The sequence below is a fragment of the Panulirus ornatus genome, chromosome 19, assembly GCF_036320965.1.
Source record: "Panulirus ornatus isolate Po-2019 chromosome 19, ASM3632096v1, whole genome shotgun sequence".
NCBI lineage: Eukaryota > Metazoa > Arthropoda > Malacostraca > Decapoda > Palinuridae > Panulirus > Panulirus ornatus.
Window position 1 is genome coordinate 17,615,999 of NC_092242.1, and position 27,500 is coordinate 17,643,498.

Consider the following 27,500-nt stretch of genomic DNA (forward strand, 5'->3'; position numbering starts at 1 on the left):
TTGATAACTGTTTCTTTCCCTACACCTCAAAGCTGTGAAACACTCTACCTTTTCATGTATTTCTCAGTAACTATTACCTGGCACATTTGAAAAGACAGGTTTTTTCACTTCCTCCAAAAATTCGTTAATACTTTCCCTTGTCTTTTCTTTTTCCCTTTCATAATTTATTTTACATTTCAGTTAAGGTCCGGCCTTGATGTAGACTTTTGTCTGTGACTGGAGCCTCCAGAAAAATAGGAAAAAATATTATGTATATTGGCGTATTCTGACACATTCTATAAGCGCAGATGTGAACGACTTCCTCCCTGACTGATAGCTTTACCAGAGACTCGTGCAGTCAGTCTTACACAGCAGTGTTGTGGAGCAAATTAGTATGGGCAGTGGTGAAAATATATTACATTCCTTTCCTTCCCGTAAAACTCCAAAGCTCGCTCTATTTCCGCCACGCCTCTTTTTTCTTCAATTCCTTTTTTTGTTCCCCCTCTTCCCTGCCAGTTGTTATCGCTGGAGGGAGCGGAGGGCAGGAAAGAGAGAGAACTTTCCCAGCGTTTTATCCCGATCTCAGCTGAAACAGCGGAGTTTAGAATGGGAACTCACCGATAACTGTGTCATAGGCCGACACTCCTTTTGTTATCCTACGGGATGCTCTCTCTCTCTCTCTCTCTCTCTCTCTCTCTCTCTCTCTCTCTCTCTCTCTCTCTCTCAGTTACTTATACTCACGAAATCCTCTTCCATTCTTTTCCTTACAACATAAGAAAAAAAAAATGTCAGACTTTGAGCAGCTCCGAACGCTACCACTGAAACACCCAACTGCACCGTCACACCCACAGCACCGTCAGAACAACACGCCCACCACGACACCACAACAAACAACAGCAAAACACCAGACACAACCCTCTCCTCCAGGCGACGCTGCGTCGGCCGCTTTGCTTCCCTCATCCTCCCTATGCAGCAATTACTTCCTACGGTGAGAAGCCTTTTAGGGTAAACTGGTTTAGTACCCATCTAAGTGGCCGCTTGACACGTCCCTCCCTCAGCCCGGCACAAAAGGCGGCCCGCCTCCGGGGCTCCTTCCTCCTGCCGCCGAGGGATCATCCTGGCCTTCTTTTGACGCCCTTGTCACCATCCTGCAACACGAATTTAGACAACGGGTCCAGAGGCAGTTCTCTCTCTCTCTCTCTCTCTCTCTCTCTCTCTCTCTCTCTCTCTCTCTCTCTCTCTCTCTCTTTTCCTGGAATGGTTTTCCTTGGGACTCAAGGAAGGTGGTCGATGGGGGGGGGGGGTCCCCGGGATAGTAGATCATGAGGTCTTAGGTTTGCAGACAATAAGGCTCTGGTATGGCAAGTCATGGGGAAGGGGGAAGGGTGTCTTAGGATTGCAGTCCATAAGGTTCTGGGACGGTAAGTCATGAGAACATAGGATGGTAGTCAATAAGGCTCTGAGATAGCATTTCTGGATGCTCTGGGTTGTTAGATTTCAGGCTATAAGCCTCGCGAGTGTACGATGTTGAATCGACGATACAAAACTGTGTGTCAGAAAGTCTCCTATTGACCATAAAAAGGGAAAAAAAGGGAAAACGAAATCTTACATTCATGACCTTGAACATGGAAATGAATAACATGGATATAAATTCTCACAAGAAGACTTTTCATTCACTCTCATCCTTCCTTCGTGTACATATTGTACCAACAAAGTAACGTCTCACTCTAGTGCGAATTCTACAGCCAACAGGTGATACTGCTGCAAAACCCTTCTTATATATATATATATATATATATATATATATATATATATATATATATATATATATATATAATCATAGAGAGCACAGCCTTCTCAAAGGACTTCGCTCTTCAAAGAAGTCCACATTTCCCAGTTATCGGAAGTAGCGCAGTCTTGGACGGCAGGAGCCTCTGGAAAGCCGCTCTGGGTAACACCAGGAACCTTTCCTAAAGACGACCTGGGATAGTCTTACATAACATGTAAGAGGTGTTACATATATATATATATATATATATATATATATATATATATATATATATATATATATATATATATATATATATTCTTTCTTTTTTTCTTTTAAACTATTCGACATTTCCCGCGTTAGCGAGGTAGCGTTAAGAACAGAGGACTGGGTCTTTTTTGGAATATCCCCACCTGGCTTCCTTCTCTGTTCCTTCTTTTGGAAAATTAAAAGAAAAAAAAAAACGAGAGGGGAGGATTTCCAGCCCTCCGCTCCCTCCCCCTTTAGTCGCCTTCTACGACACGCAGGGAATACGTGGGAAGTATTCTTAATCCCCTATCCCCAGGGATAATATATATATATATATATATATATATATATATATATATATATATATATATATATATATATATATATATATGTGTGTGTGTGTGTGTGTGTGTGTTTAATGTTAGCTGAGACGACACGGGCAGCTAAGGCCCTAATCAAGGCTAACCCATTAACGTTATATATTTATATATATATATATATATATATATATATATATATTATATATATATATATATATATTTTATATATATATATTGGAAAGGATCACAATTTTGCGCGTGATCAAGATATTCCTATGAGTCCACGGGGAAAATGAAACACGGTAAGTTCCCAAGTGCACTTCCGTGTAATAATCACATCATCAGGGAAGACACAAGAGAGAAATATAACAGTCAGTTGATATACATCGAAGAGACGAAGCTAGGATGCCATTTGGTAAACATGTGATTTCATTTTCCCCGTGGACTCATATATATATATATATATATATATATATATATATATATATTTCACCCTGACTCTCTCACGCTCGTGCTCTCTCTCTTAGCCAACTCTCGCATCCTCGCACCAGCAGTAAACAATACGGAACTTCGTACCGTAACTGTAGTTAACGTTAGCTATATCACTGCAACGGGCTAGAGCACTTTAACGAGAGACTAAGAGGGAAGCAGGTTAATAATCAACTTGATGAAAGACACGTAATTAAACCGGAGACTTAATAGACCAACTAGAGGCAACAATATCCTTAACCTAGCTCTCGCCACTGACAATGACCTAATAATATCCAGCGAGACTTGGTGACCATTTGACCACAAAGTTAGCAGACTAGAAGTAAACACACCAGATGCGATAATAGCGACAAAAGACTCTTGATTCTCAATCTCAGAGGAACAAACTCTAGGGAACTGAAGCAGGACATTATCAAGGGTTAATAGACACATAGACTGCCACTGAAATGATAATACCAAAATAATAATTTGCTTCTAAGCGAGAGTGAAAACATACCAACAGAGACTTAGTGAACTTACATCAAAATTTACCTGGATGACGAGGAAAATAGATCTAATTCGTACGAAGAAACAGTAAGATTTTTAGGTCATTAGGAAACAGAGATCACCAAGAGTTCAGAACAGTGAGGAAATGTAAAAGAAAAAGTGAATATGAAAAACAAAATTCCCTTGATATTGAAAATGATCGAACTAAATTCTTCAAATCTGCAAGGCGAAGGAACTGATACAGATTTTTAAAGTTCTGAATAAATTCGACAATGCATTCCACAAAGACCTTTTCGGTATATAAATTTAGCAATATTGCCATCGAAGAAAACTGATACAAGGTGTAATACCCACGTTTTCTTCTATATAGAACTGATATACACTGAAACAATTCATGGCAAACGCTGTTTAATGCAAAGATCATAAATGCCTTCCAAAAGCGGTTGAACAAATAATTTCCTCAGTTCGAATTAAGTGTGATGTCTCTAAATCCAGTTTCTACCCATCCCTCAATCGGACGTTCCTCACAACTCTCGTCTCTCCTTTAGTGGTTTTGTGATTCCACCTCTTGACTCAACGAGCATACTTGGTATTACTGTAACATCCATTCTCTCTTGCAACCCCCACCTCACGGAAATAGCTAAGTCTGCCTCTGACATACTGAGTGTCCTGTTTAGATGTCAAAACTTCTTTTCTTCTGAACAGTTGCTTCTTTTCTACAAAGGATTGATTCGTCCTTGGATGGAGTACTACTCTCACACTTGTAAACTGTCCCGGGCTAACTTTCCAAACTTGACCCTCTTGTCGTACGCCGCAATGTTGGTTCACTTTCCCTCTTCTATAGACATTATTCTGGCTTCTGCTTCCGAGAGGTGACTGCTTGTGTGCCCCCCACCAATAGCCAGACCACGCAATACTCAGGAAGCTGCCGCGTCACATGATTACTGTGTGGCCGTTGGCAACTTAAGGGTGGGCTGTTTTGATAACTGTTTCTTTCCCTACACCTCAAAGCTGTGAAACACTCTACCTTTTCATGTATTTCTCAGTAGCTATTACCTGGCACATTTGAAAAGACAGGTTTTTTCACTTACTCCAAAAATTCGTTAATACTTTCCCTTGTCTTTTCTTTTTCCCTTTCATAATTTATTTTACATTTCAGTTAAGGTCCGGCCTTGATGTGCACTTTTGTCTGTGACTGGAGCCTCCAGAAAAATAGGAAAAAATATTATGTATATTGGCGTATTCTGACACATTCTATAAGCGCAGATGTGAACCACTTCCTCCCTGACTGATAGCTTTACCAGAGACTCGTGCAGTCAGTCTTACACAGCAGTGTTGTGGAGCAAATTAGTATGGGCAGTGGTGAAAATATATTACATTCCTTTCCTTCCCGTAAAACTCCAAAGCTCGCTCTATTTCCGCCACGCCTCTTTTTTCTTCAATTCCTTTTTTTGTTCCCCCTCTTCCCTGCCAGTTGTTATCGCTGGAGGGAGCGGAGGGCAGGAAAGAGAGTGAACTTTCCCAGCGTTTTATCCCGATCTCAGCTGAAACAGCGGAGTTTAGAATGGGAACTCACCGATAACTGTGTCATAGGCCGACACTCCTTTTGTTATCCTACGGGATGCTCTCTCTCTCTCTCTCTCTCTCTCTCTCTCTCTCTCTCTCTCTCTCTCTCTCTCTCTCAGTTACTTATACTCACGAAATCCTCTTCCATTCTTTTCCTTACAACATAAGAAAAAAAAAATGTCAGACTTTGAGCAGCTCCGAACGCTACCACTGAAACACCCAACTGCACCGTCACACCCACAGCACCGTCAGAACAACACGCCCACCACGACACCACAACAAACAACAGCAAAACACCAGACACAACCCTCTCCTCCAGGCGACGCTGCGTCGGCCGCTTTGCTTCCCTCATCCTCCCTATGCAGCAATTACTTCCTACGGTGAGAAGCCTTTTAGGGTAAACTGGTTTAGTACCCATCTAAGTGGCCGCTTGACACGTCCCTCCCTCAGCCCGGCACAAAAGGCGGCCCGCCTCCGGGGCTCCTTCCTCCTGCCGCCGAGGGATCATACCTGGCCTTCTTTTGACGCCCTTGTCACCATCCTGCAACACGAATTTAGACAACGGGTCCAGAGGCAGTTCTCTCTCTCTCTCTCTCTCTCTCTCTCTCTCTCTCTCTCTCTCTCTCTCTCTCTCTCTCTCTCTTTTCCTGGAATGGTTTTCCTTGGGACTCAAGGAAGGTGGTCGATGGGGGGGGGGGGGTCCCCGGGATAGTAGATCATGAGGTCTTAGGTTTGCAGACAATAAGGCTCTGGTATGGCAAGTCATGGGGAAGGGGGAAGGGTGTCTTAGGATTGCAGTCCATAAGGTTCTGGGACGGTAAGTCATGAGAACATAGGATGGTAGTCAATAAGGCTCTGAGATAGCATTTCTGGATGCTCTGGGTTGTTAGATTTCAGGCTATAAGCCTCGCGAGTGTACGATGTTGAATCGACGATACAAAACTGTGTGTCAGAAAGTCTCCTATTGACCATGAAAAGGGAAAAAAAGGGAAAACGAAATCTTACATTCATGACCTTGAACATGGAAATGAATAACATGGATATAAATCCTCACAAGAAGACTTTTCATTCACTCTCATCCTTCCTTCGTGTACATATTGTACCAACAAAGTAACGTCTCACTCTAGTGCGAATTCTACAGCCAACAGGTGATACTGCTGCAAAACCCTTCTTATATATATATATATATATATATATATATATATATATATATATATATATATATATATATATAATCATAGAGAGCACAGCCTTCTCAAAGGACTTCGCTCTTCAAAGAAGTCCACATTTCCCAGTTATCGGAAGTAGCGCAGTCTTGGACGGCAGGAGCCTCTGGAAAGCCGCCCTGGGTAACACCAGGAACCTTTCCTAAAGACGACCTGGGATAGTCTTACATAACATGTAAGAGGTGTTACATATATATATATATATATATATATATATATATATATATATATATATATATATATATATATATATATATATTCTTTCTTTTTTTCTTTTAAACTATTCGACATTTCCCGCGTTAGCGAGGTAGCGTTAAGAACAGAGGACTGGGTCTTTTTTGGAATATCCCCACCTGGCTTCCTTCTCTGTTCCTTCTTTTGGAAAATTAAAAGAAAAAAAAAAACGAGAGGGGAGGATTTCCAGCCCTCCGCTCCCTCCCCCTTTAGTCGCCTTCTACGACACGCAGGGAATACGTGGGAAGTATTCTTAATCCCCTATCCCCAGGGATAATATATATATATATATATATATATATATATATATATATATATATATATATATATATATATATATATATATATATGTGTGTGTGTGTGTGTGTGTGTGTTTAATGTTAGCTGAGACGACACGGGCAGCTAAGGCCCTAATCAAGGCTAACCCATTAACGTTATATATTTATATATATATATATATATATATATATATATATATATATATATATATATATATATATATATATATTGGAAAGGATCACAATTTTGCGCGTGATCAAGATATTCCTATGAGTCCACGGGGAAAATGAAACACGGTAAGTTCCCAAGTGCACTTCCGTGTAATAATCACATCATCAGGGAAGACACAAGAGAGAAATATAACAGTCAGTTGATATACATCGAAGAGACGAAGCTAGGATGCCATTTGGTAAACATGTGATTTCATTTTCCCCGTGGACTCATATATATATATATATATATATATATATATATATATATATATATATATATATATATATATATATATATATATATATATATATATATAAAGTTCGTATCTATGTGTGTATCTATCATCCCATGTATCAATGTGTGTACCCCAGTAACATGAGCCTGGGCCTCCTGCAGGCAGCCCGAGCCGTCAGGAGTCACCGTGTGTGGGTGTGGGAGGCGGGAGGCCGTCGGCCTGGCAGCCCGTGTACACTGTGGTTATCGACGCGGGAGCCACGGCCACACGCGCCCACGTCTTCTCCTTCCTCAGGTGCTGCATAGGTGAGTCCTTCCCTCCTTCCTCAGTTGCTGCATAGGTGGGTCGTTCTTCAGGTGCAGCAAAGGTAAGTCTTTCCTTCCTTCCTCAGGGGCTGCATAGGTGAGTCCTTCCTTATTTCCTCACGTGCTGCATAAGTGAGTCCTTCCTTCCTTCCTCAGGGGAAACATAGGCGAGTCCTTCCTTCCTTCCTCAGTTGCTGCATACGTGGGTCCTTCCCCAGTTGCTGCATAGGTGAGTCTTTCCTTCCTTCCTCAGGGGAAACATAGGTGAGTCCTTCCTTCCTCAGGTGCTGAATAGGTGAGTCCTTCCTTCCTTCCTCAGGGGAAACACAGGTGAGTCCTTCCTTCCTTCCTCAGGGGAAACACAGGTGAGTCCTTCCTTCCTTCCTCAGGGGAAACACAGGTGAGTCCTTCCTTCCTTCCTCAAGGGAAACACAGGTGAGTCCTTCCTTCCTCAGGTGCTGAATAGGTGAGTCCTTCCTTCCTTCCTCAGGGGAAACACAGGTGAGTCCTTCCTTCCTTCCTCAGGGGAAACACAGGTGAGTCCTTTGCTGTTAGATTTCCACGATTCCTATTAACTGTTTGTTTATCATCGTTTCATCATTATCATTCTAGGATAACATGGTTATTCCTCTCGATGACTGATGTGATTTCGTGATTATGTGTCACTTTTGATTATCATTTTCTCTTTCTGGACAATACCATATATTTCTGAATAACTTTTTTTTTTCATGACCATAAACTTTAATTATTTTATCTTTCTCATAATTCTATTTATCTTCATCATCATCGACTAGTATATCTTTATCTTTGCTTACTCTGTTTCTCCGTTATTTCTCTTCCTATCTCTGTGTTGTTGTTAATATCATTCAACTCCTTCCCTATTCCACCTACCTATTTCTGTTTCCTTCTACCAATTCATCATGTGGTATTCCTATTTCTACATATCATTGCCATATCGATTGTATGATTCTAATTTATCTTTACTGACCTAGACTGCAGAAAAGTACGCAATCAGTGTAAAATGATAGTCTTATCATTGTTATTATTATTATTATTATTATTATTATTATTATTATTATTATCATAATTATTATCATTATTATCATTATCATCATTATCATCATTATTATTCTCTTTCTTGTTCTTAATGTTGTCATCATAATGATAATAACATTATCATTATTATTCTCTTTCTTGTTCTTAATGTTATCTACATAATGATAATAGCATCATCATCATTATAATAATTTTCAGTATTATTATTAGTCGTAATAGCACCAGCATCATTACTATTGCCATCAATCTATCACTAGTACTAGCAATAGCATTAGTTTTAGTACCATTATCATCATTATCATCAACATAATAACTACCATTATTATTACAGTATCATTTTCTGCTCTGGCCGAGTGCATGCAACACAGCGGCATATGTTACCCCAAGCTCCACCATCACATTTATGTTACCTAACCCTTTCACCCGCATCCATTTTCTAGATCTAGATGAAAAAAAATGAATTTACACACGTTTTCAGTCCTGCCACGGTCAACTTGAAAAAGAAAAAGGGTATGAATGTGATCCCGATACAACAGCCAACAACATGTTACTGTTCGTTCGTCCCTGCCCTCAAGCGACCCCCAATCCTCTTTAAATGTAAAGTGAATAAAGATTCAAATGTCCCAGATTTCACGTGAACACAGTTGAGTCCTGCTAACATGGGTCACTTACAGCGTTGATAAGTGACGAGGCTGCGATGCTTCGTTACTTCACTCAAGTAAAGTCGTCCAGGATTTACTTTAACTCAATTACTTTGAGGACGTATATTACCATTTATTATAAACGAAGTACATTTTCGAAGGAAATTTAAGTGTTGTTACTCTTTTTTTCTCTTCCTGGATATCTCGTTACTTGGTTATCATGATGATACGTTACCAGCAAGTGACGAGACGTCAGTTAATATGAGGTAACACACGTAAATCCATTATCTCTCCGGCGTATGCACTTCAGTTAAAGAAGAATCAACCAAAACTCAAAGCTCTTGGGTAAAAGTAAAACCCAAGATAACCTACTTCAGTAGAGTAACAAACTAAGGTCATGGATTATAATTACCTACTTACACTGTGCGGGGAAGGAGCCATACACCCGTGGGGAGCCGTGTCTTGTACTCCTACTTAGATATTTATTACACCACTGGTCACCAGTGAACATCACGTCTGTTCTGGACTTGACAATACAGCTCCCGTGGTTGGTTTTGCCGTTTGTACCACACATATCAACGGGGATATATACACACATGTATACACACGTGAGGGTTTTTTTAATCATATTTTCCCATTTATTTTCCTCTTCTTGTCTTTCCTTGTGCGAGTCTTATTTCTATTTACTCGCCTCAATTTTCTCGCACCTTCGTTTTCTGTGAGACATCCATCTCCCTTATTTAACTATTAATCGCTCATCTCCTCTTGGTAATCTTTCGGGATTTTTCCAGTGACGCTAATTACACATTGAAGACTTTTAACAGACCCTCATATATGGTTATGTGAAAGGATATATTTTCTTTGCTCATATACACTCACTTATCAACTTCCACCTCTATCTCGTCGCAAATCTGGAGATATATATACAAAGGAGACATTATTGATGCATGTCTCATGTGTATATAGATTCTTTTTTAGAAAGGCTTTGTGGCCCGATCGAAATTTTCCTTTGGCCACAACTGGCCCGCAATATTGTGGCCCTCAATATCTTTTGCCCACAACCGGCTCTCAATACTGTGGCCTTCAATATTCCTCTTTTTTTTGGGAATACCACTGTCTTAGGCCTTCCCAGACCTGTGCCACCTCAGGTCTCAGAGTTGCCTCTCAACCACCATTGCTTACATCCAGGTCATGTCCTTCATCTCTGGTCTCTGTCGTTACGACCATGATTCATCAGTGTCTCCAGACATCTGTCTTTGCAATGATGTATTACGAAGAGTGATCATTCCTTCGTTATTCATTACTTCAGAATACTCCCATTTCATTTTCTGTCTATTTTCTATCTATAATAATTCGAGATTTTTTTTTATGTACTTTCACTATACGTGCAGACTTTATACCCAACCTTTCCCAGACATTAAACTTTATGCTCTTCTATTTCTTCAAGTATTATCAATTACGTCTCTATTCTCTCGCAATTACTGGCACTTGTCTGATGATCACTGGCATGATTTTCCGTCGTTCCCCATAATTAGGGTTCACATTATCTCCATTATCTCCTAATTTTTGGGTCTTGTTTGCCCTGTCCTGGCATCTCCCTTCAGCCACATTTTTTTTCCCTCACGTTCCTCTATTCCCTAACCAGTGCTGGTTTTATCTCGCTTATCTACCAGCTACCGAGCAGTGTATGTTCCACCTCAACAGCAACTTTTCTGTCAGCTACGGAGCTTCGTCTGACCCGGCTCTCCCTCTCCCACAGATAACACGTTCCTGCTGCAGAAGGAAGACTACTTCCATGTAGATGACAGCATCCTGCACTACGTCAACACCCCCCACCAGGTAGGTCCTCACCTGAGCTGAGACCCTTACCAACTAGGCCTTCACCTAAGCTGGGACACCCACCAGGTAGGTCTTCACTTAAGCTGAGAACCCCCATCAGGTAGGTCCTCACCGGGGCAAAGACTCCCCCAGCAGGTAGGTCCTCACATGAGCAGCGGGTGTTATCCTGGAGATTCTGGTAGGGAACAGTGCTGGAGTGGTGTTGGTATTGGGTTTTAATATGGTAATGTTATTTGGTCATGGGGAGGATGGTGGTGCTGGTGGGTCCTGGAAGGGGGGGGGGGGTGGCATTAGTGGGCCCTGGGAGTGTGGTGGTGTTGTTGGGTCCTGGGAAGGCTGGGGAGTTGGTGGGGTCCCGGGATCGCGTCTACGATTTCATAATTGCACAAATTACATCTATCTTTCTCGTTTTCACCATCTTCCATGTCTATGGATCTTTTGAATCCTAGTGTTGGGGGGGGGGGTCCCTCGGCATCATGAATGAATCCAGGTGATTTTCTTTTGTGATCTGAGTAATTCCAGCTGCCCACTAGCTGGTCCATTGCCACACACCGCCACATTCCACACCTTCTTTTCTTATATCCACGTTCTTCTGACTCTCCATTTGCCCTTATACAGCGTAACAAACCGAATTGCTGGGGCAACACTGACCATCTTGATACACAGACTAACGAATGTAGATACCTTCCTTGCACTGTGCAAACATGTAATCACACACACACACACACACACACACACACACACACACACATCAAAGCTCTTTTAAAGCGCATGAAAGACGGCAACATGACTGGCCCAATAAGAGGCGTCCCTGCAACGTACATCTTAGCCCCCAGATGTTACCACAGGTCAAGCTCTCCGAAAGGAACACCCATCGCGTGCACTCAGAGACAATAATGGCCTCACTACAGGTGTTTCTACCGACCAGCCTTCAACTCCCACTGATCCAGTGGTTTATAAGGCAGCTGCATTCTTCCCATCTGGGTCCACAGAAGGTTCCGCTCTGGGTCCGATCGCCATGAAGATATTCGGACTGAACTTACCAAACCCGGACGGATTCCACTGCCCATCAGGCCTCTTTTCTTTGGTGCTTCCATCTGGGCAGTAAAGAAGAAGGATAGTGGCATCAGACTCTCTGCCGTCGGTAACTCCCCTCGCCGCCAGGGTGGTTGTCAAAAGCGTCAGCAGCAGTGAGGTAGTCTCCTTGTAAAGTCCAAAGCAACTTGGCCTCGACATCCCACAGGGCTGTGAAGCAGCAGCCTCTCCCGCTGCGAGAACCCACGTTCGTGACCTCATGATAAAGCAATGGTCAAATTACCTTTCGTTAACATGCTCAACCTGGTGAGAGAAAAGGTCACTAAAGTTCATCAGTACTTTAATTCCCTCAATATTTTTGCATTCACATGCACTACATGGCATCACTGGACCTCTACTTCATGGTCGGAATGAGAGAGATTCAGCTGCCGGGAGTCAAGCAAAGTGACCCCCCCCCCTCACCTTGCACCTCCTCTAGTCTACCTAGCCATCCAAAGCAATCGTGGACAGCTTGTCTCGTGAGTTGAATATGTGGTTCTTGGATGATAGCACCTTGACGGGCTCTGAAGAGCCCCTTGCCTGTTGAGCTCGCTCTTGTGAATAAGCTTGGGGAGAGTCGTGGGGTTTCTCCCCATACTGAGAGGTTTGCAATCCTCATCTTTTCCTTGCCGGTGGTTGAGCTGGATGGAGAAGTGGTTGGGAGGTGCCCTCTGCTTTACAGCCCTGTTTCTGCCAATATTATTAAGGTTACTGCAACAGATAGCCTCATTTTGGACCATCAGGTCTCCTGTTATCTGTCCTCCTCCAAATGCGAGACCATCTAAAATATTGCTGAAGCTCCAACATTCAGCCTAAAGAGAGCATTTTGCTCTGCACGATACTGGTATACAGAGCCATTGATGTCATCTGGGATAAACAGGTTGGAAGTCTCAAAAATCAGAATCATTATAATTTTTTCTCGCCCTGAATAGACCTATTCCTTAAGGTTTTTTCCGATCTTTTCTCGGTAACAAACACTGGGACGTACACGAAATATTAGAGAAGACCTCCAATCCCCGTTCGGGTGACTTCCGATGGAAACGAACAACCCACCCTGTTAGGCTAGGTGATACTGGGACCCGAGCTGCCTCCCAAATCGTCGTTCTTCCTTTCTTAACTTCCACTCCAGTCGCTAGGGTGATGGTATCTCAAATGATACCAGAATCCCAGAGGAGCTCTACGGATGAAGATGATCCTAACTAACACCAAAGTACCTAGGGCTTGGAATAACTCTTTAGCCAGCTCACCTAGACCTTGTTTGTGGACCGACACGCAAAGCAGCTGCAATATATAACCACTATGGAAACAATGTCCTCAGCCATGCTGTACCAAGCTTCATTTAGGCCGAACCAGACTTCAAGCCGCACGAAGAAGGTACACGATCAAGTAGTAAGGACCCTTCACGCGAGGAACTTCTTACATACTTTCCGTCCTAGACTCTTCTCCCCTCCGGCATTCGTCTTGACCAACGTGCTCTTGGCATTGGCATAGCCTCAGTCTTCTCTGAATGCCGGTGGATGAGCGGCAAAGAAGTGGCCGACCGGTATGACCGACATGCTTTGAGTTGTAAGAGTTCTGTCAGACGGTACGCCAGTTACACTGAGATCAATGGCATTATTCTATTTGTCTGCTGGAGAACCCTAGCTCCTCAGGCCTGATGGAAGTGGCAACCACACTGATTGTATAACATCAAATGCCTGCAAGAATGGCAGGGAGTAATTGCTGCACTTACACCTTTGCCTCCACCTTGGCAGATATGTATCTGGGGAGGAGCTCAGATAATACCAGTGGTGCTGCTGGCTACGGGAAGCAGAGCGAGCACATCATACGAGGCCCTGGAACCACAATGTCATTTTGCCCCAACTCATTCAGAGAGGCTGGGGCGTAAGAGATCGAATGCTCTTCACTTTTTCAATGACTTTGGTTACCAGCTCGTAGGAGCAACAAGTGATGAGAGAGGGCTGCCATCTTCCTCTTTCTGTGCCTCAGCCTAGCCAGCCGGCTAGGGAAGGAAGTTGAATATTTCTAATAACGTCTCCTCTAAAAGGAAGTGGAGGAACATGTGATTCAAACTTATATTCTTTAGGGACGTTTCGATGTGTCTTCTGCTGGTGATGTGATTCTGAAAGAGAAACGTTCGTGGACACGACTTGATACTTGAGAAAGAGATGAGAGGCAATTAGGCAGAGAGAGAAAATAAAGGACTGTTTGCAATGGGGTTCTTCTGCTATGCTCCTCGCAGGAGGATGATACGGTGGACTCTTTTAAGGCATAAAAAGTAATCCACAAGGACGCTATGCTCTTTTCCTTTCGCGCAGAGGATGATACATTCCAACTGAAGGTGACTACTCGACTGCTGTGTTATCCAAGTGCAAGCAGAGTCCGGTAACCTCTCTCTCTCTCTCTCTCTCTCTCTCTCTCTCTCTCTCTCTCTCTCTCTCTCTCTCTCTCTCTCTCTCTCTCTCTCTCTCGCTGTATATATATATACATATATATATATATATATATATATATATATATATATATATATATATATATATATATATATATATATAATCAGATTTATATCAAAAACTTCTTCGTCAAAAGTTTTGAGTTCTCGCTACCGAGTGATGAGTATCTGGGGGTGGGTGTGGAGCTGGTTGGTACATGGAACACTCGACCAATACTTGTCAGTGTCGAACACCCTCCCATCCCACCTACCCCCCTCTCTCTCTCTATCTTGGCACACAGCACAAACCCCGAACACCTAGAACACTCTAGAGTCTCTCATCATCGTCTCCTCGAGTCTAGACGACACTGATGATAGTGCGCAATCTACTAGGTCGCAGACAGACATCATCCCTTCGGAGGCTAGTCTGAGAAAAGACTTCGTGATAACTAAACTCGTACGTAGAACACGACCCGTCGTGTGAAGCAAATCATCTCTGTTTGCAGGCACAACATCTTCCCCCAGCCCGAAAAAGGGGCGTCACAGCGGCGCCTTTGCGCCGGATTAGAAAAAACATCACCACGCATGATTCTGGCCAAACACAAGGGTGACAACATCTATATTGGTCAACAAGTGTTATTTTCATTTGCCCGTTCCAGAGAGAGAGAGAGAGAGAGAGAGAGAGAGAGAGAGAGAGAGAGAGAGAGAGAGAGAGAGAGAGAAAGAAAATAGTTTTCTCGACTGTTTTGATTTATTCGAGGTAAGAGAGAGAAAAAAGAAGCGTGTCTGTGTGTGTGTGTTTGTGTTGCTAAGGATCACATGTTGATGTCTGTCGTCAGCAACGTCAGTATAGCCAACATGGTGCAGCACCAGCAGTATTGCTAACACTATACGGCTCCCATATTGGTCTTCCCGCTCTCATAAAGACTCCTCTCTCTCTCTCTCTCTCTCTCTCTCTCTCTCTCTCTCTCTCTCTCTCTCTCTCTCTACATTATATATATATATATATATATATATATATATATATATATATATATATATATATATATATATATATATATCTGTGTTATCAAAAGAAAGATATAACGAAACGTCACTCGTCATGCAGACGCTGTAGGGAAATGGGAGAGGCGAGGCTGGGGAGGGCGGGTGAATGGGTGTAAGAGGCGAGGCTGGGGAGGGCGGGTGAATGGGTGTAAGAGGCGAGGCTGGGGAGGGCGGGTGAATGGGTGTAAGAGGCGAGGCTGGGGAGGGCGGGTGAATGGGTGTAAGAGGCGAGGCTGGGGAGGGCGGGTGAATGGGTGTAAGAGGCGAGGCTGGGGAGGGCGGGTGAATGGGTGTAAGAGGCGAGGCTGGGGAGGGCGGGTGAATGGGTGTAAGAGGCGAGGCTGGGGAGGGCGGGTGAATGGGTGTAAGAGGCAAGGCTGGGGAGGGCGGGTGAATGGGTGTAAGAGGCGAGGCTGGGGAGGGCGGGTGAATGGGTGTAAGAGGCAAGGCTGGGGAGGGCGGGTGAATGGGTGTAAGAGGCGAGGCTGGGGAGGGCGGGTGAATGGGTGTAAGAGGCGAGGCTGGGGAGGGCGGGCGAATGGGTGTAAGAGGCAAGGCTGGGGAGGGCGGGCGAATGGGTGTAAGAGGCGAAGCTGGGGAGGGGGGTGAATGGGTGTAAGAGGCAAGGCTGGGGAGGGGCAGGAGGCGGGGTGGGAAGAGGCTAGGCTGGGGAGGGCAGGAGGCGGGGTGGGAATAGGCTAGGCTGGGGAGGGCAGGAGGCGGAGTTGGGAGGAGCTAGACTGGGGAGGGCAGGAGGCGGGGTGGGTAGAGTCTCTTTTCTTGGCGACGAGCAATAAAACATTAGGCGACAAAAGACGACAGCGTGTTACACGACACCAATTTTCAGGAGCAGTTCCTGAGTCAGTCTGCCCCGGAAGCCATCATTACTTCCTTTTATCACTGTGAACACGACGCACGCACGGCGACAGTGCGTCTCTGGCACTGCTTCCACTGCCTTCAAGAGAACAGAACGCGCTCACCAACTCGGCGTACGCGAAAGCAGTGAGTTAGTCAAAGAAGAGTTGTTGGCTTCATCTCTCTCCTCCCTCTCTACCTTCGTGCAATAATTATCAGACAATCAGACCATCAGGAAGAAAGAATGACACCCCATCACCCGGCCAGCAACGAACAACCAACACGGGGACACCATTATGGTAGGGTAATGGCTATGATAATGTACAACGTCGGGAGGACGAACAGGAGAGATTTGTATGTGGCACAGCGAGAAAAGCACCGGGAGAGCAGGGTAACAGACACCCACAGGCACATGTTAAAATCCACACAAAACTTTCCACAGACGCCAAAAAAGAAAAGAAAAAAAAAAGAAAAAATCTAAAGATCACGTCAAAGGCATAGACCCGAGACAGAGTCGGAGAGATCCGAAATAGAGTTATAGAGGACTTATACGACAACCAGACCGACGTGAGACTGATCTATGCAAAACAGAGATAGAGCCAAAGTGGCTCCGAGATAAAGCCAGGGCGGGCCCGAGATAAGCCAGGGGTACTCAAGATAGAGACAGACAAACAGACACAAACCATTTTCAAGATAGGGACTGGTAGACCCGAGGGGGACGAACACATTCACATCATTGATCCACACATCTCAGGTCCAGGCCCGTCGAGTGACGAGGGCGCCCCTTCGCTAGCCATACACACCTGGCCAGACTATCGAGACATCAGACTCAAGAAAGGGTATGAGCGATTCTAAGTAGCATCAGGTAGAATAGAAATCTAGTCCAGGGTTTGAAATATAGGAAAACGCGTAAAAAAAAAAACGAAGCTGACTGAGGAATGTCTACAAAGCGCCAGCCAGGAAGGGTTAAAAGAACTCTGAGACGAAACAGAGAAAGAATAACACTATGACTGTCTCAAGTTACATGACCCGGATAAATTAACCGTGATAGTTACACAAGTGGTACATAAAGGACACAGTCACACAGGAGCAGGACTCCTTCACACACGAGCAGGACTCCCTAAAACCTGACCTCTTGATTCTAGCGTGCGTGAATGGATGCTCTCGCTCTCTTCACTGGCATGGCCTGGTAAATCAACCCCAGACTCTCCTCTTTTCCTTCACTCATCTAACCACTTCGTCAAGTCTCTTTACTTGACATGACTTCTCAGACGTTCACATGAGCCTGATCCGCCAGCCTCCTCCTCCTGCGCTGACTAGACTCTCAATATCTCTTAACTGTCCTGACCTGACTGACTATTCAGCCCCTCAACTATATCCTGACCTGACCCGTCCAGTCCCTCAACTGCTCTGACCTAACCATTTGATTTTTCCGATCACTGACGACCTGATTTCTCGATCGCTAACCTTATCTAAGCTTGGTCACTTGCCTGATCACCTAAGTCATCCTCTTACGCCCCATATTTGATTCGATTCTCTCCATCCCACTCAGGCACCTCGACTGGTCTCCCAGCTACACACCTGACCTGAACTGACCTTTCAATAACTTACCTGCCTTGACCCTCCAGTCTGTCATCTGACCTGCCCTCCTAGCTATTCACTAGGCCTGACCCTCCCAGCTTCTCCATTGACCTGACCTCTTAACTTTACCCACAGTTCACCATCCTGATTAATTTGGTAATGTTAACCGCTACTTTTATTCATTCGTAAAGTTTTAAGTTACCCTTTCCTACAACTCTCCCGTCCCTTATTCTCGTATATACATATATTTTTTTCCCCCAAGTTTTCCTCCCCCCGATTTCTATAATTTCTGCCAACACCACATTCTCTTCAGGGACCAACTTTCCCCTCCGTGTAGACAATAATTGCCCACGTGCTTTACTTATATGCGAACAGTGCACGCAAACACCGCGATCCTCTGTTGTGTGCCATTCCCTGGTCTGCAAATGAGTTGGTAAAATCCGGAGGCTCTCTCTCTCTCTCTCTCTCTCTCTCTCTCTCTCTCTCTCTCTCTCTCTCTACAGAATCGGCCCATGGCTCTCCCACTCCCGTCCACCTTGTGCGAGCGCAGATCTCTTTACTAAACGACGTGCAAGTGTTTGTTTGCACAAGCCTTGAGAGATGAGGATACACATGAAGTCTTCATTTCTAGACGTATGTTGATACAGGAAAAGTTCCTGCAGGTTACAGACGCGCGAACGCGGTACACTTTGTGTATTTTCTCTTCGAGTTACGACTTTGCCGTTTTGAGCCTGGCTCGAACGAGGCAGATATATTTCTGGCGGGTCCTTCGTCTGGCTCGCTGTTGTTATTTCAGACCCACACGTGGATCATCGTGAACTCAGCGTAAATAACTCTCGATGAAGCGGCCTCCTGGTGTAGGAGGGAAGGGCTAGCCATGGCTCCCTACCAGACCACACCACAGGAGGTGTGGCTTGGGACGCACCATTCCCGGATTCCCAAAGCCGGTCGTGCCCCATTCCAGGCTACGGAGGAGACCCTACGTCTACCCCGAGGCCGGCCCTGACCTCACCCTGGACAACAGAGTACATCCCACGTCTCCTCGAGGACGGCTGTGGCCCACTTCAGGCCACAGAGCACACCCCTATGTCTCGTGGCCTCGGCCGCACCAGCACGAGATCTTCGTAAATGTTACATTCCCGGCGACAAAATTCTGACACAGCGACGCACTTCCCAGGTAAAAATCTATTCGCGTTCTTGACGAATTGCAAATAAAAATAAAGCGAAGGCTAGTCGACAAGGGGGAATAATTCTGCATTCATTACGTGACGACGATTCAAGTTTTTCTTTCAGGTTGCCAGGGGAAGCGTGAAGCCATTGTGTTTGCTAAGTTATAAGACACCGTGTGCGTGTGCAGCGCCAGGGCAGCAGTGTGCCTTGCAAGGGTGTGTTGGGCTTACGCGTTTACTGGTTCTGTCGAACCGGGATTTTCCGAGGGAGAATATTGAGGCGAGATTAGGGGACCAAAGGGGGAAAAAAAATATTGGCCATTTATCAGACCAAGGAACCTGAGGGATGCGAGTCCATCATAGCACTCACTCTGCCTCGGCTCCCGTCGCCATAAATCAGGTCCCTCCCGCCTCCCGCGCCTCCCTGAGGCTAACCCCCCCTTACTCCTGATCTTTAGTGCCACGACCTGAACCTTTAAACATCCATCACAGGAACTAATTTCACTGCAAATTGTTTTGGTGCGCGTGAGCGAGGACGAAACACCTTGGTAATGCAAAGACTTGTGTATTTTTCTCTTGTTTTATTCAATCTTCTGTGGCCCCAGGGCCGGGGGCGGTGCGTGGGAGAGCCAGGAACTCGTCTTGAGTACACCTGCGAAGGCAGATGATGACCTCCCAAGCATCTGCTCTTAGCCCAGCTTCAGAGCAACTGATAATGCTTGACTTAGTTCAACTTGTGCTGATGTGACACTCAATCGTACTGATTACGACCAAGACAACTTAGTTATCTCTGTCAATTTTACTTATCTCTAGTGACGCTGATGCAAATGGAGACACTTTAACTGCAGTGCTCGACAGTGAACCCCCTGACAATATCTCTGAGTGTCTGATTGTAACGCCCCTGAATATACTGAACCTCTTTTGTGAGCCTGGCAGTCCCTTGTACACCTCCAATATCTAAGCAAAACTTGACTCTGACAGTAATTTTGATGCTGAAGCATTTTGAGGGTCCTTCAAGGCCTGATTTTCATTGAGTGTTATTTGCAACGACTTTTTTTTCTTTACTGTAGCACTAAAATGGACGCAGAATATTTTTTTCCCCCCACAAAAAGACTTGACTTTGGCATTAGTTTTGACACTGAGTTTACGTTTAAGGGTAACTACGACAGAAATGGACTACGATTGTGCATTTAGAACCTTCTGCTTAAGGGTAGATCTGCACTTCCCCGTCGGCCTTCTTCCATTCAGCCCTACTATGGGCCTTCACTCGAATAATTTAACCTTTGACCTGGTCCAGGAGGCGACACGGCCCGCACATGATCCACACATGACCCGGATCCTTTATTGACCCCGTGCCATCATAGCTGTGGCGGATGGCTTTGTGTTTTTATGGACTGTGGCTATTCCAGTCGCCTCCACCGACGCCGTCAAGGCCCTGGAGAATGTGTTCTCAAGAGGAAGGAACATTACGTCTCAGGTGCTCATCTCCCTCCTATAATTGGTAGGTCAGTCCCACCTCTCTGTCTTTCTAAATATAAATATATATATATATATATATATATATATATATATATATATATATATATATATATATATATACATATTATCCCTGGGGATAGGGGAGAAAGAATACTTCCTACGTATTCCCTGCGTGTTGCAGAAGGCGACTAAAAGGGAGGGGAGCAGGGGGCTGGAAATCCTCCCCTCTCGTTTTTCATTTTCCAAAAGAAGGGACAGGAAAGGGGGCCAAGTGAGGATGTTCCCTCAAAGGCTCAGTCCTCTGTTCTCAACGCTACATTGCTAACGCGGGAAATAGCGAATAGTATGGAAGAAAAAAAAAAAAAAAAATATATATATATATATATATATATATATATATATATATATATATATATATATATATATATATATATATATACCGAGCTTATTACTACACACCGCCAGAATCAAGATAATTGCAATATCGCGTTACCTTCATCTCTCTATATTCTTCTCCTCTCTACCCCTACACGCCCTTTGGTTTCCCTTTGGTCAACTTTTCCGCTCGACCCTGGGGTACTTCGTAGTCGGTCACCTTCGGGTACTTTCCCAGCTCGACCCTGGGTGCACCTCCTGGTCACCCTAGTGTCCTCCCTTCCTCGACCTTAGATACATCCCAATCATACCTCCGTCGCTCGACCTTGGACCTTCCCTGTTCGACCCTCCCTTGCTGTTACAACGGAACAACCCTCATCGAAAAGAACCTCAGAATATCAGTCAACACGTTTTCGCACTGGGCTTAACCGTGATCATAATAACACATCCTTAATTGCAACTCGTCAGAACCTGACCCTTTAAATGCGTTCCAACAAAATTATTTCCGTCAACTCTTCTAACTTCAGTAGATCCGTCATGAATTCTCACTTCAGATACACTTTGAAGTTACGCACGAAGGAGTTTTATTGGTAAATGCTTTGATGTGACAGAAGTTTTAAGACCTGCATCTTTTTTTCACCTTTCAAGTAAGTTTACTTTGTATAGTGGCTCAGCACACAACATATTGCTATCATCAAAGCAAGACCGTGGAGATCTCTGACACACTACAGTGTGCTCCCTGCATACTGGCACATCCCAGAACATCGTGAGTACATCCTGGCAGAACACTTCAGCACATCCTTACCTCACAAAGAGGATCCTACCCCATACGTAAATCCAAGCACATTTCCAGAGACGTGCTAGCACAATCCTCGCACATCGAAGATTCCCCAGCTTACTAAACTCTGCCCCAGTATAACCCCTACACACCAGAGGGGCCCGTCCTGCAGCACAGTGACGTATCTCTAGCCCACTTTGAGGGCCCTCAGCAAAGTAATTGGACCCATGGTTAGCATCCTGTACGGGGACTTCCTAGCTACTCCGAAGCGAGAGGCCCTTGTCACTTATCAATACAACTCTAAACGTATGGACTCCCTCTCCAGCACTTCGCTGGTACTCCAGTGGGCTCCAGCACGCCCCTGGCACATTGACAAGACTCCTAACACAACCCAAGTACATAGTGACGCTACGTGCCACACTAGCTTATTCCCATCACAACTCTCATCAGGTCAACGAATACGTCCCTGACACACTGAATCAAGGGGGCGAAGCGTCCCTCTGGGTTTCTAAGAACTAATCATTAACACAAGAACATTATGAACCCAACCCAATAAGCCCCTGGGACAACACAGTGCTATCTCAGAGCGGCGCTCGAGGATGAAGATCACCGTCACCTTGTGTCTAATTCCTATCCTAATATATCGACAAGGGATGAGTCCCAGGTACACAGAGACGTTGGGTTTATTAGGTTCTCAGTCCTCCTTGTCCCGAAGCCTGATGGGCCTGCAAGGAGCTCCGGAGCGGCTCAAGGTATCCACTGAGGTTGCATCGATTTATCTGATGGGTCACTATCACTCTGAGTGGCTACCTAGGGGTGCCTGATAGGATACTAATTTGTCTTAGGGGATATCATGACGCATGCTCGCGACCCATATTGCCCTGAGGGGGGAGTGTTAGAGTACTTGCAATATTCTTGCTTCAGGTGTTGTCTTAAGGCGTGCGCTGGGACGCTAATGCTCGAGACTGCTGTTACAGAATGCCTCATAGCCCAGTGGTCCTCTCAGGGCCTAAGTTGTCGAAATGGGTGTGGTAGGCAAGTACGTGATGAGTACCTGGTACCATCGATCTCCCTTTTAATGTGACTTTGTCTATCAAGGTGTCTCAATGCATGACGCTGCTCCCTGATGTAGGTGGGTGCTAGTCCTTCTGATAGGTCGGTCTGTGTGTGTGTGTGTGTGTGTGTGTGCTCCCTCCTCCCGTTTTCCTCTCTTCCCATCCTCTCTCCCGAGAGCGACCTCCTATTCCGGCTAGTCTCCCTCCACCGCTCCCTTTTCTTTTTTTTTTTAAGCACAATCACTCCTTCACCTGTACTTGCCATACCCAATACACAATATTGGCCGCTTCCCTTGACGTATTAGTTTCCAGAATACCTGGCACTCCCATCCCCCACCTCTCTCTCTCCCTCTCTCTCTCTCTCTCTCTCTCTCTCTCTCTCTCTCTCTCTCTCTCTCTCTCTCTCTCTCTAACTATTTATCTATCTATCTATCTATCTATATATTAATATATCTATCTATCTATCAATCTATCTGTCTGTCTATCTATCTCTTTACCGACCAAAAAGGTATGGGAGGGTGAGTGTGGTGAGGGAGATGACGGGTAGAGTAGAGAGAGCGAGAGAGAGAGAGAGAGAGAGAGAGAGAGAGAGAGAGAGAGAGAGAGAGAGAGAGAGAGAGAGAGAGGAAGTGTTCAAGGTTTCCCTCCGGACTTTTACAAGGAGGTCGCTGCCTGTCGTATCATTTGCAAGTTTCACTCTTCGGCTCTGTAACCTGAGCGGCAGTCGACCTATTTCTGTCCCTCAACATCACGCTGCTGGACCGCCTCTCTTGTCGTGCCTTAACCCTGCATGACGTCCCTCGATATTGTGAATAAAGGAAAGAGGAATAAACATAATTCAGTACGGATTCCTCGTTTTAAGAACTTGTAAAAAAAAAGATTAGAGACGAGTTTTTTTTCCCCCCCCCACACGCCTCATCCACCTCTACCTTAATCACAACTGCTGCTGCAGGTGTGTAACGTCTGGCCACACATACGTCGATGCTTCTTCATTCTTTTATTGTTTTTCCTCAACGATCGAGGAAATACTGTTTTAGATTGTGTTTATATCTAGGTGTGTGTGTGTGTGTGTGTGTGTGTGTGTGTGTGTGTGTGTGTGTGTGTGTGTGTGTGTGTGTGGCTGTGTCTGCGTGTGTGTGTGTTTGTATGTGGACGTGTCTATGGGTGTGTGTGTGTGTGTGTGTGTGTTTGTGTGTGTCTACCTACTGGTACACATGAGAAAGGAGTTTTGGAATCTGTATATCTTTGTTCCTCTGACTGTCTTTAGTCTGTTTTCCTACTTTTGACTTCATGTGTGTGTGTGTGTGTGTGTGTGTGTGAGTGTGTGTGTGTGTGTGTGTGTGTGTGTGTGTGTGTGACCCTCCCCACCTATCCTTACGGAAACCTAAACAACCTGCCAGACGGAGGTTTCTGACCAACCCTCACACCAGACATAACTGGTCGGGAACCCAGGAAGAGTTAGTGAGACCAGGGTAACTGTAGGTCAAGTTCAGGGTCACCCAGTGACGTGGTCACACAGTGTGACCATGACGTGGTGACGTGTGCACACAGTGTGTGTACATGATCCAGGGACGTGTGCACTCAATATAACCGATCAGTGTGTGGCTGGACATAAACCTAGGTATACCTTTCTTGCTGGCTGAGTGGAGGGACGGGTTAGGATGAGCTGACTGAATGTTCAGGGAGAGACCTAGGTCGGCTGGATGGTTGGAGAGAGAGAGAGAGAGAGAGAGAGAGAGAGAGAGAGACCCGAGGTTCACCTCCTAAGTGCCCTATTGGTTGGTTGGTTAGTTATTTGGGATTTAGTCTCACTAGTCACTAATAATAACCTCTAATCGAAAAGTCATGAACACCTTCTTCGGGTGTTCTAAGCACATACATACGCTCTATATAGACCCTTCAATAACCAGGGTTGATTGGCTGGTTATCTCACTGAGCTAAATCTAAGCACATTTTTGCCTCGCTTTAGCGTAGAACTTCAGCGAATATCAAAAGAGAAATATTTCATTTTTGTAAATGCTGTCTAATCCATTTCTGCTTGGAAGACAGAGATGGTAATATTCTCTTCATCCTCCATTGCGACATTTACGTCGAAGACGAGTCAATAAATCTGAAGACGCTGAGGTTCGACTTCCTGGATGTTGTTAAATTGTTCATGTGTGAGCTGGGTCTCCTCCGAGCACTGTGGCGGCCAGTCCTGCTGGATGCATATGTCTCAGGATGGTGTATACGACCTGGTGTATGGTGCGGTGGTGGTGAGGGTACAAAGGCCGTGCACGTATAGTGAGGCGATCTCAGGGTTGAATGGTGTCCACGACTTGGTGTACAGAATGATGGATGAGGAGGGTAGAGATCGATCACTTAGGGTGAGCAAATGTGAGGGAAGGTGTGTTCCACTTACTGTATGATGTACTGTGCGTGTGGGTGCGTGGGGAGGGTGGAGGTCGTGCACATAGGGTTATCCTATCTACGATGCTATACACACACACACGTACCCTTCCATACACCTCACATAACAAATCTACATACACACGGTTTCCTAAATATGTTGCTACTACTGAGTGCTGTACGCTTCACTGTAACGTGTGTTTCAGCAACTTCACCAAAAATGAAACTAGAGGTAGGTGTCAATGTTTCATTTTGATGCTCGAGGGACGATAACGTTTCACTGTTTCATCAGAGCCATAATATAGAGTGATTCATTAGTTGTTTTTTTTTCAGTGTTTCACTAGAAGGATATGACAAGTATGGTTCACTGCTTCATGTGGACGTCAGTGCACTCTGATCCATGTTTCACTATTTCACGGAAATGACCTGATACTTTACACTAATCAGATCATCACTTCAAACTGATCCGTGTTTCATTTCCTCTCGTGTATGATATTACCTACATGTTCAGGTATTATTTCAGATTTTCTCGGGTTAGTGTCACGTCTCCTTGCTTGTCCTCCGGCAGATTCGAGGTCTACTTCTGCCGCTGTTACGTCAGGCTCGAGAAGTGGTTCCCGAGGAGTACCTGAAGCACACGCCCCTCATCCTCCGCGCCACGCCCTCCCTGCGGCGACTTCCGCGAACCCACGCCACCAGGCTTATACACAGGGTCGGTCACCGCGCCTCCACACACACACACACACACACACACACACACACACACACACACACACACACATACAGTGTCTCAAACCCTGAGAAACCCACATCGATGTAGTAGAAAATGTGAACGTAGAGTGATTATACCTCCTCCTCCGCCTCCTCCTCCTCCTCCCATCTTGACCAGCACACTTCTGAGACTTTATTCAGACGTGTTCCACACTTTCCCTCCCTTCATTATTCATTCTGCCTCAGCGTAAAACTCATACAAGTTTACAAACTCGTACGGTATAGTTCTGTCATGTCGAAAAGAATTCTGTATATACAAAAATAAACCTTGATTAAAAGTTAGGGAAGTTCCGGCCGACCCAAAGCGGCTCAATCAACATTGAGGCGCGCGTGAAGGAGGTGGCTGGCTGGCTGGAGGAGGAGGAGGAGGAAGGAATGGTTGCTAGGAAAATATATACCTTGATCCTTTTTTTTTTCCCCTCCAGTACTCGCGGCTTACACTGCATACACTCTCAATCGATACGTGAGTCTGTTCATACATTCAATTACATTGACTCTTATCTATATATATAATTACATTGATTTTTGTCTCTATATATAATTTCATTGTGAATGAAAATCACCAAATATATTCACTTCTAGACACCTGATGAAACTGGAGTTCCTATTTTCATCTGTGGATTTTGAGAGTTTAGTTATAATAAAACTTAAAGATCAGTGCGACTTGTGATTCATTTAGTTCTTTGAGTACGACTTGATACACTGATTTCTGACGACTTGGCTCCTTGATGACTTAATACCTTTAGCACGACGACCTAGACCCTAGAGGACGATGACCCCCCCCCCCCCCGAGTAACAACGATCTGGGCCCTAAAGTACGACGACTTAACCCTGAGATTTCGACGACATAGGCTACAGAGTACGACCACCTAGGCCCCAGAGCACAACGACGTAGGCCCTGAAGTATGGCGACTTAGTCCCTAAAGTACGACGACCTAAGCCCTAGAGCATGACGACCTAGATCCTTAAGTACATCAACTTATCCTCAGAGTATGACGATCAAATAAGCCCTTACAGCAAGACGACCTAAGTTCCTTAAGAACGACAACTGAACCCATTGAGTACGACCACCTAACACCCACCCTCTTCAGCAGAATCGTTTCTCAAAGTCTGTCATCGTACTCACGGGCTTAAATCATCGTGCTCAAGGGATTAATCAAGTTGTGGTCCTCAAAGATTTTTCGTCAACGAACTTGAAGAGTTAAGTCGTCTTAATCATGAGATTGAACCCTACCTGCAGTACTGTAAATACAAGGGTCCACACCACATGATGTGAGGGTCACACAACACTATGTGGGACGGTCAGGTACTGCTAGACCAGAGAGGCACATGATAATCCATGCATCATGATGTATCATGAGGGCACGGCAAGCTCTCTCAACGTAATCCCAGGACAACATAGTCCCCATATGACGATGTATAAAACACCTTCTCTATAATGTTAGAAATATTCGAATTTACAGTTACAGGTGCACAGAAAGTGAAGACTGATTCTCTCTCTCTCTCTCTCTCTCTCTCTCTCTCTCTCTCTCTCTCTCTCTCTCTCTCTCTCTCTCTCTCTCTCTCCTGCAGGCTCGGAACGTAGCGTCGCGAACAGCGTTTCTGGTGAGAC

General features: G+C 45.0%; 2 protein-coding genes across 8 annotated transcripts in view; one reads left to right on the top strand and one right to left on the bottom strand.

The window, feature by feature from the left end:
• The window catches only part of LOC139755421 (two pore potassium channel protein sup-9-like), an 872,258-nt gene that overhangs the window by 422,405 nt on the left and 422,353 nt on the right, over window positions 1-27,500 (bottom strand). The window lies entirely within an intron of this gene.
• Window positions 1-27,500, top strand: part of LOC139755420 (uncharacterized) — a 295,738-nt gene that overhangs the window by 267,948 nt on the left and 290 nt on the right. For all 6 annotated transcript variants that reach the window (XM_071673707.1, XM_071673709.1, XM_071673711.1 and 3 more), the window contains exons 4-7: window positions 7,206-7,349; window positions 10,806-10,885; window positions 25,686-25,829; window positions 27,461-27,500. The exon at window positions 27,461-27,500 is cut by the window's right edge and continues 290 nt beyond it. In XM_071673707.1, coding sequence (XP_071529808.1) covers window positions 7,206-7,349; window positions 10,806-10,885; window positions 25,686-25,829; window positions 27,461-27,500 — 408 coding nt within the window. The remainder of the gene's footprint in view (window positions 1-7,205; window positions 7,350-10,805; window positions 10,886-25,685; window positions 25,830-27,460) is intronic.